We start from the raw sequence: 18610 nt of genomic DNA on the forward strand, positions 1-18610 counted from the left end.
CTGCAAAGTTCTTTCTGTCCTGCATTTCTACACAGAAGTAAACAATGCTGGCATCATGCTGCTTCCGTGCGACAGCACGTTGGCATTACACACACAAAAGAGGCGTGACATTTACTACTACAGCATCAACCTCTAGTGTGACATAACAAACGTCTCAGCAGCACTTTCTAAAGAACAATAGCATAACATGACGATTACAATCATTTAGTGTCCCTGTTATATGGCAGCTGATCTCGTCTTCTGCTTGGAGGGTGCTGCTCCCACCCTCTGGAACTCACTGCATAAAGACATCAGAGACTCCCCCTCACTCTCCACCTTCAAAAGAACCCTCAAAACACACCTTTTCAAAACTGCCTATGACCTCTAAATTCAGTGTACTTCGCCCTTTTTGGACTAGGTCGCTCTCTACACCCCTATGGATTGTCATCTTTTTTTTGATTAATGTTGTTGCTCTCTCGAAAGTGTCTTTGAGTATCCTGAAAAGCGCTATATAAATCCAATGTATTATTATTATTGCAGGAGCTCCCGGACCTCACTGTTTTCCAAAATTGCAGACATTTTCGGCTGCTTTTCTTCTTCTTTGGGTTAGCCGCTAACAGCTATCCGCTACTTTTAAAATCTCCCACCTTGGGGCGCATACGTAACACATTGTCAAAACATCACACTTGTCCTGTCAATGATCTTGTCCTGCCAGCTGTCCCTTGTACACAAACAGCATTTTGGTGCTGTATTTTAGACAGCTTGGAAATCATTATCAGTTCAAGTGTACGACATGTTTAAATATTTTCAACGCTTTACCTTTACCTTACCTGATATTGATTTTTTTTAATGTGGCTAAAATACGTTTAGCTGCTGCCCTCATCCACAGCAGTTTACTGTTTAGCGTCCGTGATGGTACTCCAATCTGCTTCTCAAACTGGGGGCGTGCCAGCTGACATCTACTGTAGGTAATAAGCTCATTATAAAAAAGTACCTCAAACAACCCCACTCCAAAAAATCCTTTAAAGAGTAAATTGTGGCTAGTTGTAACTGCAGCTGGTTGACAACACCAGCCAGGCTTCACACTTTCCTATAACCACCCTGCTTTTATTTATTTAAATGCAGTCAGGACTGTAATATTGCCCCTGATCATCCTCCACCACCTGCTCCTCTCCTCACTTTGTTTACTCAGTGTTTTAATGGACTCAACACAGCTTTGACTTCCTGCGGGTTATTGCCTGACAAAGATAACGTCAGATACAGAACATGTATTACTCTCATTGCAAGGCACACATACAGCATGGAGCTCAAGTTAAACACACTCATGTTTTCAGGGTAGTAAAGGGTCTGATTTTTTTTTCTATTGGTGATTTGCATTTTTCAAGCAAAGACTTCGATGGTCAGCCAACTGGTGACTGTACCTTTGTTACACAGAAGGCCTTAGCCAGCTCACACTCACTGACAGCTGACGACTGTGAACAACAGCAACAGTAGACCTCAGTTTTAACTTTAGCCTGTGTTTACCTTGAACGAGCTGTGGACGAGCGTTTCATCCAAGTCAATCACCACGCACTTTTTGCCATAGTCAGATATGATCATCTCTGGTAGGAGGTATTTGGCTGGTGGCTGTGGGGGAAGATGAGGCATATAGTGTCAGATACATGGAAAGTGACAGAGACAGAGTGATAGAAGACTTACACTTTGCATAAATTAATGTACACGGCTGAGCAGAGAAGCAAACACCATGTTAGGAAGAGCATCTCTACAGGTGATAATGCAGCTGAGATAAAGCCATGTCTGAAATGATGCATCTAACAGACCCATCGCTTTTAAATGACACCCTATGGGATTCTTAACACCAGATATCCCCCTGCTACAGCCACCTACTCAGAGATGGTAATGCTGCCTTAAAGGTATACTATGCAGGATTTTCCTATTTTCTGTACTCAGGACGTATATTTGCGTGCAACCCCGCTGCGGTCAGGCAAGGTCGGGGCTTTATAAAGCGGTAACCACCAGGTGCCAGACCGTCAGCAGCAGACATGCATAGCGAGGTGGAACGCCAAACGAGAGTGAATCTCTGGTTGGCTTTTACTTTCACTTTGGCTGGCAAGTAACAGTTCTGCACAGTATACCTTTAAAACCCCTTCAGTTTTAAATAAATAAAACAAAGGCCATGCAAAGGTTAGCTGCTTTCAGTTTTATTGAATTAACTCAAACATAAACCTTTTCTTTGAAAATGCCAATCAACTTCAAATTCATGTGTGAGCATGAAAGGATGAAGTCATGTGGGAACTACGCCTCAGTGCAAACAGTTGTGATGGATCTTAAAGGGACAGTTTCCACTGAATCAGAAGCACGTGTTTTTCCGCTGACCTGTAGTGCTATTTATCAGTCTAGATTGTTTTGGTGTGAGCTGCCGAGTGTTGGAGATATCGGCCATAGAGATGTCTGCCTTCTCTCCAATATAATGGAACTAGATGGCACTTGGCTTGCAGGGCTCAAAGCGCCAAAAAAAATAAAATTAAAATAAAATAAAATAACTTTGAAAAACATCATATTTACAAATCCAGACAGTATGATTATTAATACCGTCAAAATCCAGATGCTTATCTTTCTATTAGCGTCATACTGTAGAGGCTGTAATGAGGATGTATTGTACGTGGTGCACATCACACACCACCAGTGGTCTGTCTGGTGGAACATGCAGCTGAGCTGACCAACATGGCGACTACCAGTGGTGGGGATAACGTCACAGGACTGTAAACAGCCAGCCCACAACAGCAGAGACAGACTGCAATGGGAAACAGCAGATTTTCACACCTAACGTGGTGGACTAAGGGTTTACTATGATCAAACAAGAGGTGGTGATTGGTGGCACAGTGACCTGACTAAGATGGTTTTGGTGAGTTTTATTTTGTTTCTGTCGAGTTTGAATGAAGTGTGTTTTACAATAAGTTAACAAAGCAATTAAGATAATGTTTGTCTAAGTTTGGTGAAAGAGAGAACTTGAATCATGCCTCACACAGATACCATCATATACAGTATACCCTGGTGAAATTTCAGGAAGGTATGAAAAAATAGATACGGCCAAAGCCTACTCATCAGCAATGTCTCTTTTCAGAAATAATGACCTGGTTATTTCAGAGCCTTACGGGGCAAAGCCTCTCTTCCTGCAGGCAGGTGCCTCTGTGTCCACAGCTGCCTGTCCCTAAGAGCATCATAATAGTGAAGAGCGTTCACTCTGCAGCAAACTCTGGGGTCCAAATTGTCACCAGAAGTACTCTGCACTGATTGGCAAAAGAACGAAAACCACAAAAAAACCTACTGCTCGACTTGAAGCTATGTCAGTCAACTGAGGGGTCTTTGACTGATGATTCAAACATTTGACTTTCAAAGGGTAGCTATTGTAACCAGGTCATGATTTCTGGAAAAAGAGACATTGTTGTTGAGTTTTTTTGTATTTATTTTTTGGGTACTTTGAGCACCAAAAGCTGAGTGCCATCTAGTTCCATTATAGTGGAGAGAAAACAGACATCTCTACAGCTAATATCTCCAACACTCTGCAACTCACACCAAAACAATCTAGACTGATAAACAGCACTACAGGTAAGAGGAAAAATACAGATTTTTGATTTTGGGGTGAACTGTCCCTTTAAGAGTTGAGCTTCATACATTCATTGATGGGTGATTGAACCAGTACCACCAGATCACATGTAGTTCCTTCCTTGAGTGGCTGGTTTAATTAGTTTCACCCTTTAGTTGAAGAAGCAACCCTAAAGATGAGGAACTACTGTGAAGCTTAACTCTCATTATTTAATTCAATTGCACGGCTAAGCAGCACAATAAATGGATTTAGGTCTTGCATGGAAGCACCTGAGGCCATTAATACAAACAGTTTTACACTGAACTTGTTAGACAGTTAGTGTCACAGTATTTCTGAAAGCATACAAACCACCAATTGTCACTCATGCAGATCAGGCACTGAGGCATCACTTAAACCCACAGGTGCATATACACCTTCCACGCAGCCAGTGCTACGATCGGCTGAAAATGAACCGCAGTATGGTTGCAGAGCAAAAGCTCTCTGAGGAGCACTGGAGCCCACACAGACAGGATGTGCCAGCACCAGCCCACTCAGCCTGCATGCAAAAGAAAAGAACAAAAAAAGGCAATACATACACTAGGGACAGGGATGACCTCGACCTGGTCAGACTACAACACAGGAGAGATAGACACACACATACAAAAACCGGGTGAGGGGTAGGAAGGAGAACAAAAAAAGAAAAACAAAAAGGTGCACAAAGATAAAGAAAAAACAGATTGCATGTGTTTGGTGGAGCAGCACCTTGGGAGGCGATCCATTCTCCTCAACAGGTGGAGGCAGGGAGCTGGTGTTGGTGTTGGTGGCTGGCGGGTCCACATTGTAGTTGCGGAAGCAGCAGAAGAATGTGCTGAAGATGCTCCGGCTCCTCTGCTTCTTTAGGCTGCTGTTCGACTGGGACGCTGTCAAAACAACAGGAGGGAGTGGGAGAGCGGAGGGTGAACAAGTGGATATGCAAATCGATGTTCTGTCACAAAAATGGAGCAGGCTGAAGCTGGGAAGCATTTACATTTGGTTATTTGCATGCTGAGCTGCGGACGCTGCTGGAATAACTGCGAACAAACTGTTATATGTTCATTACAATCCTCCTAAGTGGCCACGGTGGTGTGAGCTGCGCTGAATCACAACAATAGGTGAGACCTTGACAGTGTGATTAACTGGCATTAGCGTTGGTTTCGTTGACCCGGCCTGGCAGAACCACTGATCAGAAAATAACTTGGCTGGCCGGGGTGACTTCATCAGTCACACATAGCGACAGTTCAGAGCGCGCTCTGCTCTGATTGCAAATCGTCTCTCATTCCAGGACTACGGAGCAGGGCCTAAATCAGACACCAAGCTTTTATTAATAGTGACAAGTTAGAAGCTGCACGCTCCTCCCTCCTCCTTTTTGCCCTGCCGTGGATCCCTTCGCCTGATTGGCCTGGGAGTCTCCATTTTGAAAGCTTGCTTACATTTCCCTCCCATGTTTCAGCTGGCAGGTGAGTGACTGAAGCAGCCTGGACATGCACAAGAGACGAGGAGGGGAGGGAGGAGGTGGGAGGCCCTCAGACCCCGCAGAGCCTATACAAGGCTGCATTCCTCTCCACCCATTAGTACCCCTCCTCCTCACCCCTCGGCTCACACAACCAGAATGCTTTTGCAACTGAAGACCAGCGAAGAGCAAATAGCATTATGTCATGTCTTTTGGCATCTTGATATTGTGCCACTTTGTGCTCCTGACCTTAAACAAATACCCAACAGACATTTGTCAAAGGAAACACAGTGCCAGAACAAAACACATCAAATGACTTGTACACGACAACAAACTGTAGTCAACCCTCACAAATACCACAACTATTTTTACATCAATCCAGCTTTGTCAAGTGTTTTTCCAACATCACATTCCTACATATCATATTATCTCGAGGCAACAAAAGCAGCCAGAGCCTCAGATCATGTCATGTTACGATATAATGCGGAGTTTCCACACTATTGTTTTAAGAAGATTACATCAATTCTATATTCCATGGTTAAAAATACTCATCAGTGCAGGAAAGCTGTCAGACACTGACAGACTAACAGCATGTCACGACCACATGAAACACTTTGCCTTCCCCGAACTCTGTTTTCTATCACTGGCTTCCAGTCACATTAATTACTGCCTTTAGAGGCGCGGCACACTGCGCCGGGTATTTAGACTATATCTTATCAGTGACTCTAGCTCCTTCACCACAAGATCATTTAAAGGTCCAGTGTGTAGGATTTAGGATGTACTGGCAGAAATGGAATATAATAAGTGTGTTTTCTTTAGTGCGGGGGTCGTCAATGTTTTCCAGGCCAAAGACTCCTTAGCTAAAAGAAAGACAGAGCAGGGAACCCCACAGGCTGGGCAATTAATCGAAACCGACATTAGGCCCGTTTCCACTGAAGAAGTTCCTGGTACTATTTGGGGGGCAGGAACTACTACAGGGACGTCCTCTTGCTCGGCTCTCTCAACCGCCGTGTCTCCACTGAGAGAGCGGAGTACGAGGAAGGTTCCTGTAAAGTTACGGGCTCTGGATGTGACGTAATCGTTGCGCGACCATTTACCGGGGCAACGTAGGGACGCCGTTAGCTGATAGCCCTTAGCGGTGTCTGTAATAACTCACTAAATGGCCCGTGAAAAAAATAAAATAAAAAATTCCAGCGGATGTCTTAGTTACAACATGATTGAGCTATCTGGAGTAGTTTCATGTCGTATCCGACAACGGGAGGCTTTTAACAGATGACGTCCTGCTGTTAGCTTTGCTGCTAGTGTTAGCTGTCCCTGTCAGCGGCAGCCACTGATGCTTTCTAGACATCGTGATTTCCCAAAACTGAATAAATACCACACATATCAACACAAAACTGCTTTGCTAGCTCAATCATGTTGTAACTAAGATATCCGCTGGAAAAAAAATTTTTTCACAGGCCATTTAGTGAGTTTTTTTACATGGCGGCGGAAGCTATATGAACGAGCTAACCCTCGTCTGCTGAGTTTTAAAAATGCCGGCTATTTTGTGTGTGTTTCTGTTGACATCACATCCCTCCTTGAGTATATCCAATCAGCACCAAGTAATCCCCAAGCCCCAGCCAGGAGTCTTTCGGGGCCGTTCTGAGTACCTACTCCGAGGCAGGGACTTGTTTAGTCCCCGTAAAAGTTCCAGAACTCTGTCCTTCTGGGGCGGTTACTGCGGTGGAGACACGCACCAATGGCCCCGGCCCCGTAAAATTACCCCGAAGTTCCTGCGGTGGAAACGGGCCTATTCAGAACCTCTAACCAATGTTATCTTGCCCATGTCAATAATTCGGGCTTTTTAAAAATTCTGTTAATACTTTCCCCAATGTGTGTGTTCATGTATTGTTCCCTTAAAAACGTACTACTGCATGTTTAGTCACATGACTCCGCCCGGGAACTTGCTTTTTACATTCAAACTAAAATGTGACCTATTTCGTTAGACGTTTTCATTTGAAGAGATGTGTGCTTTGATTTCAATTGTTTGAAACATTCAATAAATAACCATACATCATTAATCTGTGCGTGTTTCCTTCGATTATTTTAAAATTAGAAAGATAAGATATGCACTCTTTCATTATATAAAAATATCCAAGCTTTATTAGTTGAGTATACTGACAGTACAAACTAGGGATGGGCAACACAAGCAAAAACACTATTCGAAAATCGTGGCCCCCCCGGAGCCACGCACACAGAGATCCATTCATCTTTAAAGGCCCCAACATACTCGGGCGGAACGGACTCCGCGGAGGTCCGCGCGGACTCAAAGTGGACGTCCGCAAGCCCTGTCCGCCGCGCACACCGGTGACTGCTCGGCATGTATTTTTCACATCGTGGGGATTTTTCACGGACATTTTTACAGGAAACTACAACGCGGAAGTGTGCTCGACTATGAAAGCCCGAATGACTGCGGACATTCCTCACGGAGTAGTAGTCTCTGCATGTTTCTCCTGTTTGTAGAAGAGCATCAAACTAGCTGGTAGCCCATCTCACACCGCTGTAGCAATCCTAGACTGCCCTCGTGCGGTTAGGAGCTGAATTGCATGCCAAATAAAGTCGGGGGAAATAAGACGGCGAATAGTAATAGTCGCATTAAAAAAAATTGATTTTTCAAAAATAAAACGACTATTCGAAATTCGAAAATCGTGACCCATCCCTACTACAAACCTTGTCAGTGAACTATGAGGGCAAAACCCCCCACAAAATAATCGTTTATTAATTGTAATCGAGGTAAAGTGTTCAATTAATCGTGACTGATGTGAGGTTGTATCGCCCAGCCCTAAGACCCATTACTACATACTGTATAATACGGAGTTGCATATTAAATTTGGTGTACAATAATGTGAGGGTCAGCTAAAAATGCTGCGTATAACCTAACCTTTTTATGGTGCATAAGCCATAGAAATAACAATTATTTGGCAGATTCATGTAAAACATGTTTTAATGTTAAATAATCAATGTTGTGCACTGTAAATTATCAATAGATTTTATTTCTCTCAGGACCCACCATGGGTCGTGGACCCCCTGTTGAAGACCCAGGTTTTAGTGTATCGTTGTGTTTTCATGAACTTAGAATGAGTCCCTTTATATCTACATAGGGAGCGGGTCCTCGTCTACGGAGTCTGCCATGTTTCACTGCCATGTTTCTACAGCGGCCATGATAAGCTATATCTGAGGCTGACCGGTCGGTCACCGGTCATGACCGATCAAGCTCAAAACTGTCCGATTACAGTCATCAGCCGAAAGATCAGTGCATCAAGGGAACAACATTAAAACATTCAGTGACTGTTTTAAACACATGGATTTGCTCAGTCAAGCAGTGATAACAAAGTAGTACGACTGTATGTGGCTTTTAGTAATGTTACTGTTTTTTGTTATATATTATAGTTTATTTTATTCTAATCAATTATTTCAGATTTTGTTTTTAAAAAAAAAAGCGCAGTTATCTGTTGATGCAATTCATTTACATGGATACACTTTTTTTGGAATATACATACACATGTAGCAAACAGTTTAAGATTACAAGAAATAATAATGAATGAGACAAATTAGCAACAGAGTGAAACTGACATCACTTTTGTAAATGCAAGTAATGCAAGCAAAAAAAATCCCACAGGAAAACCCTATCACATCTTCTTAGTGTCCACAAGCAAAGGGGCATACTGCAAGTGCTATATTTAAAACAATAAAACCGGATGCATAAGAAATTCCCGCTGCTGCCCAATTTTTCCAGAGTTTAAAGGCCACCATCTGACCCACTGGAAAACTTTTTCACATCACTGCAACAACCACCCAATTATCTGTGATGCCCCAGCTATAGCTGATCACATCTGCCACAGTAAGCTCAGTTTAAATCTAAACATCAACCTAATCAGGACGACATGATTTATCTTTTTAAACTGGACTTTGCCTTGTCATGTCAGCTTTGTGTTACTGTAAAACTGGGACAGGGAGGCAGTCGCCAGCTTCCTGTGACTCATCACTACAAGGGGCTGCTGTATTGATTCCTGCACAAAGACCCTCAGAAAACACCCAAGGACTACTGAGTCACGCACAGAGCGGAACTGAGCCTCACACACACGCATCGCTCACCTGGAGTCAATGCCAGAGTAGTTATTCACTAATGAGAGGGTGCACTGGGTTTAATTAATCAAGTTACAGGTCAAAGTTCAGTTCCTTTATTCACATGTTTTGCACAATACAGTCCAAGGTTTTATTACCAAAAACATTAACTATTTATTCCCCAACAACAATTTATGGCTCTTGGCTGTTATGTCTTTGAAGGTACAGTATACCCACCACAAGGCTGTCCACATACAAACACACTTTATATCACCCATCAGTAGGTGTGACAACAACTTCCAGTGGGGTTCTGACCGGGGAAAAACACCTCTTTCTCCCTAGGTCAAAAAGTATATGTTACGTCCTACACTCTTGAGTGGGTTTGTGATTGTTAACGCAGCTTTGTGTAAGGGTTAGCCTAGTCAAGCACAGAGGATTAATCACTCCCTTTCTGCATGCTGTAACAAATCGATCCGGATCAATATATCGATTCAATGATCAACAATCCAATATCATTGATACTGATATATCATACACCTTCATTTTGAAAGACGATAAGGATTACGTTATTTACTGGGAAATAAATCAGCAGTGTGGAAATATTTTTGATGATGGAGAAAATAGGATCAACAGAGAGAGCACACGCCGTATGTAAACAATGCTGTTACGGGACAAAACAGGATGTACCTGCCTGAAGGAGCATCTCACTCAGTTAACTTCTCACTACAGCAACATAAGCTGCTCTGTTTCAACAATGTTCGGCTGAAAAAACATGCATACATTCTGTCAGGAGATACAGTGACGTAAACCAATGGTGAGTAACAAAAATAGTAACGTTACATGTAATTTGTGGAGCTATGAGCAGAGGAATAGTTCACTAGCTGCTAGGCTAATTTATGCTAAAAAACAAAGGTGTGGCAGCATCTTCTGTAACAGATTGTGTATCATCTCACATTGATCACAGGTCCCTCAATCGCAATAAATCGAAATCGCATCGTGGCAGACTTTGTAATGTCAGCAAATATCATATCATTGTCCAAAGAATCAATATAGTATTGTATTTTGATGAAATTGGTTATATACACTCCTACAAAGAAGTGGTATCTTAAGACCAAGACACCAAACCAACATCAAAGAACTAGTTGCGACTGTTGTGTGGCCCCACGCCACCCAGGTCTAAGCCAAAAAGTTGCACCTGAACACACTGGCAAGACAACAGCCAACTAGGGCGACAGATGCTCACCGAGGGCCCAACACTGCCAATGGCCAGTCGTCGGCTTGGTGTGTCAGGGCTAGGGCTGAACGATATGGAGAAAATTTCATATCTCGATATTTATGCCAGATATCTCGATACCGATACGATACGATATGACTATGGGTTCAATGAAAACTAAGCATTCTTTATAAAGAAACAAACAAAAAAAACCTGAGTCCGAACCATTGTCTGGAAGCCTTCTTTAGTGACTGAATACACGGGAATCATGTGTAGCAATATGGTACGTTATAGCGTTTGTAATGTCTTTGACACAGGAGGCCCCAGATGTCCCTGCCGTGTCTTTTATTGCAAGGCACTGTTCATACAGTACTCGGTAGTGTTGTCACGGTACCAAAATTGGGACCCACGGTACGATACCAGTGAAAGTATCACAGTTCTGAGTAGTATCACGATACCACAACAAAAATGAGGCAGATGTGCCTTTTATCATTTATAAAAAGATAAATCACTTTTCTATAACACATCAATGATATTTCAATGGAATAAATTATTTATTGACTTATTCATACTTCAAAAACAGCATCAATAAGTGATTAACATAGGGGGGATCAAGATAAAATAAATAAATAAAATAAAAATCAACCAGCCACCCTCCTCCCCTGACAAGTAAAGAACAGTCACCAGCCACCCTCCTCCCCTGACAAGTAAAGAACAGTCCCTAAAGTGTAGTGAGGTTTGTGGAAATGTGAACGGCTTGTTTCTCCTCTGACACGTCACATACCTGTGTGCCGCCACGGCTCGGCTGTTCAGGTACTACTGGGCAGTCATGACACCAACTTATTCACCTGGAGCCGGGCTTCTCGGTCGCCGGTAGCCTCGCGTCACCAGGCTCTTCACGTACGGCGAAACGCTGGTAAACCATGTTATCTTGCGGCAGCCATAGCACGCCGCCATATTCCCGTCTGTGACCCCCGTTCAACCCACAACCGGTAGGTTTCGCCTTTCGTTTCTGCTGCTGGTTGAAATCTGTACTCACACAGCGTGCTGAATGATTTATTTTGCTCGAACAAAACTATTTTTAGTGGCAAATGTGTTGTGTGTACTAGCAAGTTGCTAGCAGCAGCACGTCTCCCTCGCTCATGGGGATGTTTGTGATTGGCTGGCTTTGCTGTCGATCCAAGGCAAGCAGGAAATGAAGTTTGTGATTGGCTGGCCTTAGCTGTACATTTAGGGCAAGCGTAAAAAGGATGTTTGTGATTGGCTGAGCTGTACATGCAGGTCAAGCTGGGGAAACTCATGGGGAAATTATATCGTCAATATCGTCGCCTTTTGGGATATTAATATCTTGCATGTTCATATCTCGGTATAGATACGATAACGATATATCGTTCAGCCCTAGTCAGGGCCATTAAAACTTTGTAGTTTGTCTACTGTAGGTGGTGCACTGAGCATTTGTCTAAGTAAGACTACGGACCTCTCTAACTGAATTGGACTGAAAAACCTTTCACTGTATGTCAACAGTAAACATGCAACAGGCACTTGACAGAGTCTAGTGTCTTTATTTCTCTAATATAAAAAATAATGATATGAAAATGAAGTGAAGCCTCTCACTGTCATTAAATATGCATATCTGCATTCAGAGACAGGGTGTGTGAAGAAGGGAGGCAACAACACATGCCCACCTGATTAAGAGTGTTTTATCGATAGTATAAAAAAAGTTTGCTTTTAAAAAGAGCAGAACACAGAAATCTACAGACTATGAGAGGCAACAGTCAACAGAGGCAGCGATACAAGCAACCACTTCTATCACCTTGAAACCTGACATGTTCCCAAGTTTGAGGAATGTTTGTGAACGCGCTCTGGCTACAACACAAGCAGCCGTCAGAGTCGGCCTCAGCTCTGCAGTGATAAGCTCTTTACTTCCACCATTAATGGATCTCTGTCTTAACAATCTAAAGATATAATAACGCTAAAGACACAATATATAATCAAAATGTAAACAAAAGGATCATCCCACCACCAGAAAAACAAAGACTGGAACCTGCTCTTGTTCCCAAATTGATTGACAGGTCTTTTGATTCACTTAATAGCCATAGACAACAACTGAAACTTTTTTAAAGGTTATTAAATTCAAATTGTTATCTATTCTACCATGCTTTATTTTCTATACTTGCTTATCCTGCACCGGGGCCGGAAACTACCCCAGAAGCGAGGTATACCTTTGATGGTGGTCACACAGGTTCTCATAAACAGGCACTTTAAAGTAACCAGTTTGCTTTATCTGCATATATTTGGACTGTGGGAGTAAAAACCACACATGCACGAGCAACTCTACATGAAAAGGCCCCAACTGGACTGTGGATTCAAACATAGAAACAAAACAATGAATGGTTACAAGCTGGACCAGTGAGTTTCTATTTGGTTATTTCTTGATTGCAACTGTTTGAAGGGTTTGGTGCATCTGTTCTGATTATTTTGTTCTTGTTCTGTCCAAAAGTGTCGATTTGTCAAAGTCGATCGAGATAAATATCATGGACATTGGTGGCTGTTAACTGAACCTTTTTTTTATTATCAATATATTGAAAAAAAGTGGGAGTGGGACCAGGAAAGTTTTTAACTTCTTCTTACCCCTTTTGAACATGAATGGTATTGTCTGAGTTGCTCATTTGTTGCTTATATGTTGCTGAGGATCCCATTTGTGTTTGTTGTTATTGCTTATAAGTTATATTTCGTGAGTGTTTTTGTATTAATCAAAAACTGTGGCCACAAGCCATTTAATAATGCATCATGTATACGAATACTGCCCATGTATATTTTTCAAACAATATGTGTATCTAATTACCTCCACCAAGGAGGTTATGTTTTCGCCCGCGTTGGTTTGTTTGTCTGCAAAGTAACTGGAAATGTTGATAATCGGACAAGGAACAGATAAAATTTTGGTGGTGATTGGTTGAAGCGAAGTGGATAAAATAAGAAAATGGCAGGAAATCCGAGCTGCTTGGCGGAGGTCTACGCTCTCCGAGTGCTTTTCAAGTTTCCAGAATAATTAACTGAAGAGCACGGTTCAAAGACATTTATAAAAAAATTTTTTTAATGATTTTAATATTCAGCATTATGAGTGCGTTCCTAAAATGGGAGCGCTGTTGTTTGAATTAACAGAGCGTTCTTTTTCTCCAAGAGTTAACGAATGGTTAGGTTAATCACACACTCATTCCGATTGGCGCTCTGCTGCTCCGAGACTGTGATGCTCTGAATAACAGTACCACACATTCCAACAGTGCTCTGTATTTACGAACAGTTCTGTTTTTGAAAAAAAACAACATAATTTTACCCAGCGGTACAAGGGAGCTAGTGGTCTACCTCTGCCTCGATTGGTTGTGTTACAGAGTGACTTTGGCAAAGTCACACTATTACACAAACAGACTACTGATCGACGCCGGGGAGACCAGCAGCTCCCGTGTTCAGTGAGGTAAAATTACTGTTTTTATCAATGTAGTCTGCCTTTGAAGAGAGTGTACATAAGTTTTACTTTGATTTCAGTTTCCCGATGGACAGAGCTGTCTGTTTGGGAAGTACTGAGCATGTGACTGGTTAAATGAGACTTGGACTATACTACACCAGTTATGTAAGAGGTTGTAAACACATTTCGATATAGTTTTGTTGATGTCTTCAATGACCCATGACTTTAATTCATCAAGAAGTTTCTCTTTTTGAATTCTTCGTTCACTGGAGGCATGTCAGAGCCAGTTTTATTCAACATGACATGGGGGAGTAATTGTTATACAAATGATCATTTTGGGGGGGGGGATCTGACAAAATCTTTTTGGTTGAAATTACAGTGACAGCCATTGAATCCCTGCATTGTTCAGTGGATACCACAGCATATAAATCAATCCTCAGAAACATGTTTGGTACCATGACTATAGAGGAGTATTTATCTTGACAATGAAGGATCATGCAAGAGATACCTTACATATCTCATAAATGCATTATGGCCCTAGTGCAAAAATCTGAGTAAAGAGGCTACTTTAAAATAGTTAATACATCCCTTCATTAACACCAACAGAAACCCCAAGGAGACCAAAAAGACCCACTAAGCCCACAGCCTTTCTTCTCTTCTTTTGAAAACTAAAGTCCTGAATGACTGTGAGAATGAAGAAAAAATGTCATCATTGTCATCTTTGCAAGTAGTTATACTTGGCCTCGAGGTCAGTGGTGCCCTGGCCAACAGGGCAGCTATATTTAGGCTGCTGCTTGGCAGCCAAACCAGTGTGAAAGGCAGGCACATGTCGAAAGACAGCCAGTAAAGCAACACTGAGAGCAAAGGTGGTCAATTTCTGTCCAGACAGTTTGGAGCCTGTTCAAGCAATGGCAGACTACCTGTCAAATTCCTTTAGGACAGCTGCTGGGATGGTCTACATGTGAAGTGATTTGCGACAGATAGGGGACAGTCAAATCCCTGGTTGACTGTGTAATGAACAGATAAAGCTAAAAAATAAAGCTAATGATTCTGCTGTATACTCTGACAGTGACAGAGTGGATAAAGAAACTCCTGGATCTTTTCAAAATTCCTTTTAATATCACAGCTGTGCCCCTCACTCTCAAACCAGTTTTCACAATGTCTAAAACAAATGGAAGAAAGGACATGGCCATAATATTTCTGTGATGATGGTTATACTTGACTTTGCCCCTCGGGAAGATTTCTGGTTACTCATTCTTAAGAAGAAATGGAAGAAGTAGGAAAACAAACAGCAGCATCACTGCTTTTCTTTGTCCTTTAACTCATCTGTTTCCCACAGAACAGACAACTCTAATTACTCAGGGAATTAACTGTTGTGCAAAATCACACCTAATAATGGCCTCTGTGTGAGTGTGTGTAGTGCTGCTCAAACTGCTCTGTTGGTAAAATATGAGATAGCACTAAATGCTACCAGAAAGCAAGACTGCATTAACATGACTCCACAAGGAAGCCTGTTGTCTCCGATTTAAATGGCCTAAATGACATTTGGTCTTGGTTAAAGTTCGACGACCTTCTGTGTATCCTTAACAAGGATGACACAACTTTCCAATTAATCATGTAGTCTATAAATAAAGACAAATCCACATCATGAGCCCAAAATGATGCTGTACATTTGCTTTCTTTCTCTGACCAACAGCTAAAGGATTTTTTTTTTTACAAAGAAACAAAGCAAAGACAAATTTTCATTAATTTAGCCATAGCCTGCAAGTGAAGTCAGTTTTCTTTATATAGCCCAGTATCACAAATATGCCTCAGGGGGCTTCGCCATCTGGACAGCATACAACACCCTCTGACCTGGACACTCGCTCAGATAAGGAAAAACTCCCACCAAAAAACTTTAACAGGGAGAACATGTAAGAAACCCCAGGAAGAGCAGCAGAGGAAGGATCCCTTTCCCATCATGCACTGTCTGGTATTTTACTGAGTTACTTTAACCTTTCATTTTATTTACTTTTAACCATTACCCAGGGTTCCCACACGTTTTCGTGGACAAAATTTTCAAAAACTTTTCCGCGCTTTTAAAGGACTCATAACACAATTTTTATTTCGGAAAAGCATGCACATCACTCTTCATTATCACTATATGACTTATGGAGAGGGGGTGGAATTAAATAAGTTTATACTTCTTCCCACTCCTTTTCAAATATATAATCAAAATAACTACGTATTGACAATTGCTTCTAAATATGCCTCTCATTGTCTGTAAATATTACTTTCTTTCTGTCTGTCTGCTTGTTTGTATGTACATGTCTTTTTTTACATTTTTAAAATAAATATCAAATCAAACTTAACAGAAAACAAATTTGCCGTTGAGTCACATTATGTGGAAGGTTATTCACAAAAGATTACTGTGACAATTAATTTCATTACAAACAACAAAATCCCATGACTTTTCCAGGCCTAGAAAATGAGATTGTGAAATTCCATGACTTTTCCAGGTTTTCCATGAACACGGGAACCCTGATTACCAGATCTTCCTATCAACTAACCACTTAACAAACTCATTCACATCATTTCAGCATTACTCCTACCCAGTGACCCTAAATGACTTCACCATCACTTTTCCCAACACAACAGCACAACCGCCAAGCATCACTTTGTGACTTATAAAATGCAAACCTTAAAAATATCTTCCGATAGCTTTCAAACCGAACAACTATATCCTGATAATATCTTTACTGAGGCAAATATCAAGCAGCAATGAAATATGCATTTTTACTGCCACACATTCATACTGCATAGGTCAGTCCCTGCCTTTATTCTCCAACATACACGCAATGATATCTCACATGACGCACACATATATTCAAGTTACACATCATCCATAGTAGCTACGGAGGGATACCTTTGTACCCTCAGAGGACATTGCATTGTTGTGCATGAAAGACTTAAGTTCTCACATTACTAATGGTCTGACATGCAAGGTTTGAGATGTGATACTGATACATGTCCCATGGGCCTGCGTGACCCGGGAAGTGTCAGGGTAGCCCCCAGGAATGGGAATGAATGGACATTAGCAGCTATGATCTTGAAGGAGAGATCTGACCTCCACTACAGCGCCTGCTTAAGTGTGAGTGGAGAAATAAATAAAGAGCAATGACGGATGGAGTGTAAGTGAAAATGAAGGCACAGGGGACCATATTGACCTTGAGATCTCCTTTTATGTAGGTGACTGTTAACTAAAAATCAAAATAACAGCTCTATCTACAATAAGAATGTATTTTTATTGGAGATAAAAATGGAGAAACGCCTTCCTAGAGGATAACTTTGGCATTTTTTCAACTTAATTTTCATATATTTTTGCATCTGAGTGACTGATGGAAACAACAATTTTTGAAACTGGTTCAGCGTTGAGCGAGAGCGCTGCAGTGGGCAGTGAAAAAACAGGCTGCAGTGTAACCAGTCAGTGCTCCACTCAGTCACTTTATGTCCACTTAAAGTGTTCATTTTGTCACTGACAGGCTCAGATTGTCAGAAGAGTCTGATATCAATATGGAAAGGATCCCTACAGCGATAGACCTCCTTGTTAAGAATAGTATTCTTTTTGTTCAACCAGAAACAGCCCCGAAATCTCCATCGCCAACACCAACCCGACTCCATTGAATATCGTCATTAAACACACTTCATTCAAAGTCGACAGAAACAGAATAAAACTCACAAAAGTTGTTTTGGTTCATCTTTTCACTTTTCCAACAACCACCAACTCTGGATTGGTTGAAATTAACTCTTAATTCACCCAGCTGGTTGTGAAAACATCCTGGCTCAATACACGCTAAAAGGACTGTTGATCTAAATGGAGGTTAGTGGGTTTGGTGATAGTGATTTAAGGCTGTTTCTGGTAAAACAAAAAGGATCTTACTCTTCAATGTAAAGGTCTGTCTCTGTGGTGATCCTTTCTATAATTTTGTCAAACATGTAAATAAATAATCTGAGCCTGTCAGTGGTAAAAACAACCACCTTTAGTGGGCATAAACTCATGATGCACAAATGCCCTGAGTGGCTGCATTGCGGCCTGTTAAGTCGGCCCTCTTACTCAATACTGGACCAATTTCAAAATTTGTTCCAGTAAGTTACTCAGACACAAAAACATGGATAATAAGGCCCAGCTTGAAAAAATACCAAAGTTAACATTCATCTGGTAGTGGTAACACACAACACAGAAAAAACATTGGACAGTGTTCATCAGAGATAAGACAGCTTCAGTGTCTACAACATGGACCAAAGGAGATAAACTGATAGTAATGTAAATCGGTGCATCCTCTGATGGCTGTGCCACATCAAGGGTTCATGTCTAACAGAAGATTATGTTCTAATTCACTACACCAGGAGTGTCAAACATACAGCCAGGCCCGCCAAAAAGTTTAATCTGGCCTACTGGGAGACTTTGCACAACTAATATTGATGCACTCGTGAAGGCTAAGAGGGGCCAGCAAGTTGAACAGTTAGGAGCCTTTTTGCAAAATATTGTCAGTCAGCAGCTTCATAACAAAGAATCTGTATCAGACATCAATCTTTAAACAATAAGGTCTAACCCTATTGTTAAGGCTGTGTCAAGATTTAAGATTTAGATGGTTTTTAAAGCAGGGGAAGACTTAATCTGCTTCCTCTGTAGCTTTCTCTTTAGTTTGGTGTGGTGATGACAGTATTACCACACAGGAGTGGAAATGTATGGAAAAATGCACATGTAATGACAGTGAGGAACATACTGTAAAGTCA

At 41.6% G+C, this 18610-nt stretch overlaps 1 protein-coding gene across 2 annotated transcripts in view; it reads right to left on the minus strand.

Moving 5' to 3' along the window:
• Positions 1–18610, minus strand: part of LOC126408869 (CTD small phosphatase-like protein) — a 28809-nt gene that overhangs the window by 7349 nt on the left and 2850 nt on the right. The window contains exons 2-4 of one of the 2 annotated variants that reach the window (XM_050074611.1): positions 4328–4485; positions 4162–4194; positions 1504–1605 (exon numbers count right to left, since the gene is read on the minus strand). In XM_050074611.1, coding sequence (XP_049930568.1) covers positions 1504–1605; positions 4162–4194; positions 4328–4485 — 293 coding nt within the window. The remainder of the gene's footprint in view (positions 1–1503; positions 1606–4161; positions 4195–4327; positions 4486–18610) is intronic. The other variant, XM_050074612.1, reaches the window with a different exon arrangement.

This window comes from Epinephelus moara, chromosome 21 (genome assembly GCF_006386435.1).
Source record: "Epinephelus moara isolate mb chromosome 21, YSFRI_EMoa_1.0, whole genome shotgun sequence".
In the NCBI taxonomy this organism is placed as follows: Eukaryota; Metazoa; Chordata; class Actinopteri; order Perciformes; family Serranidae; genus Epinephelus; species Epinephelus moara.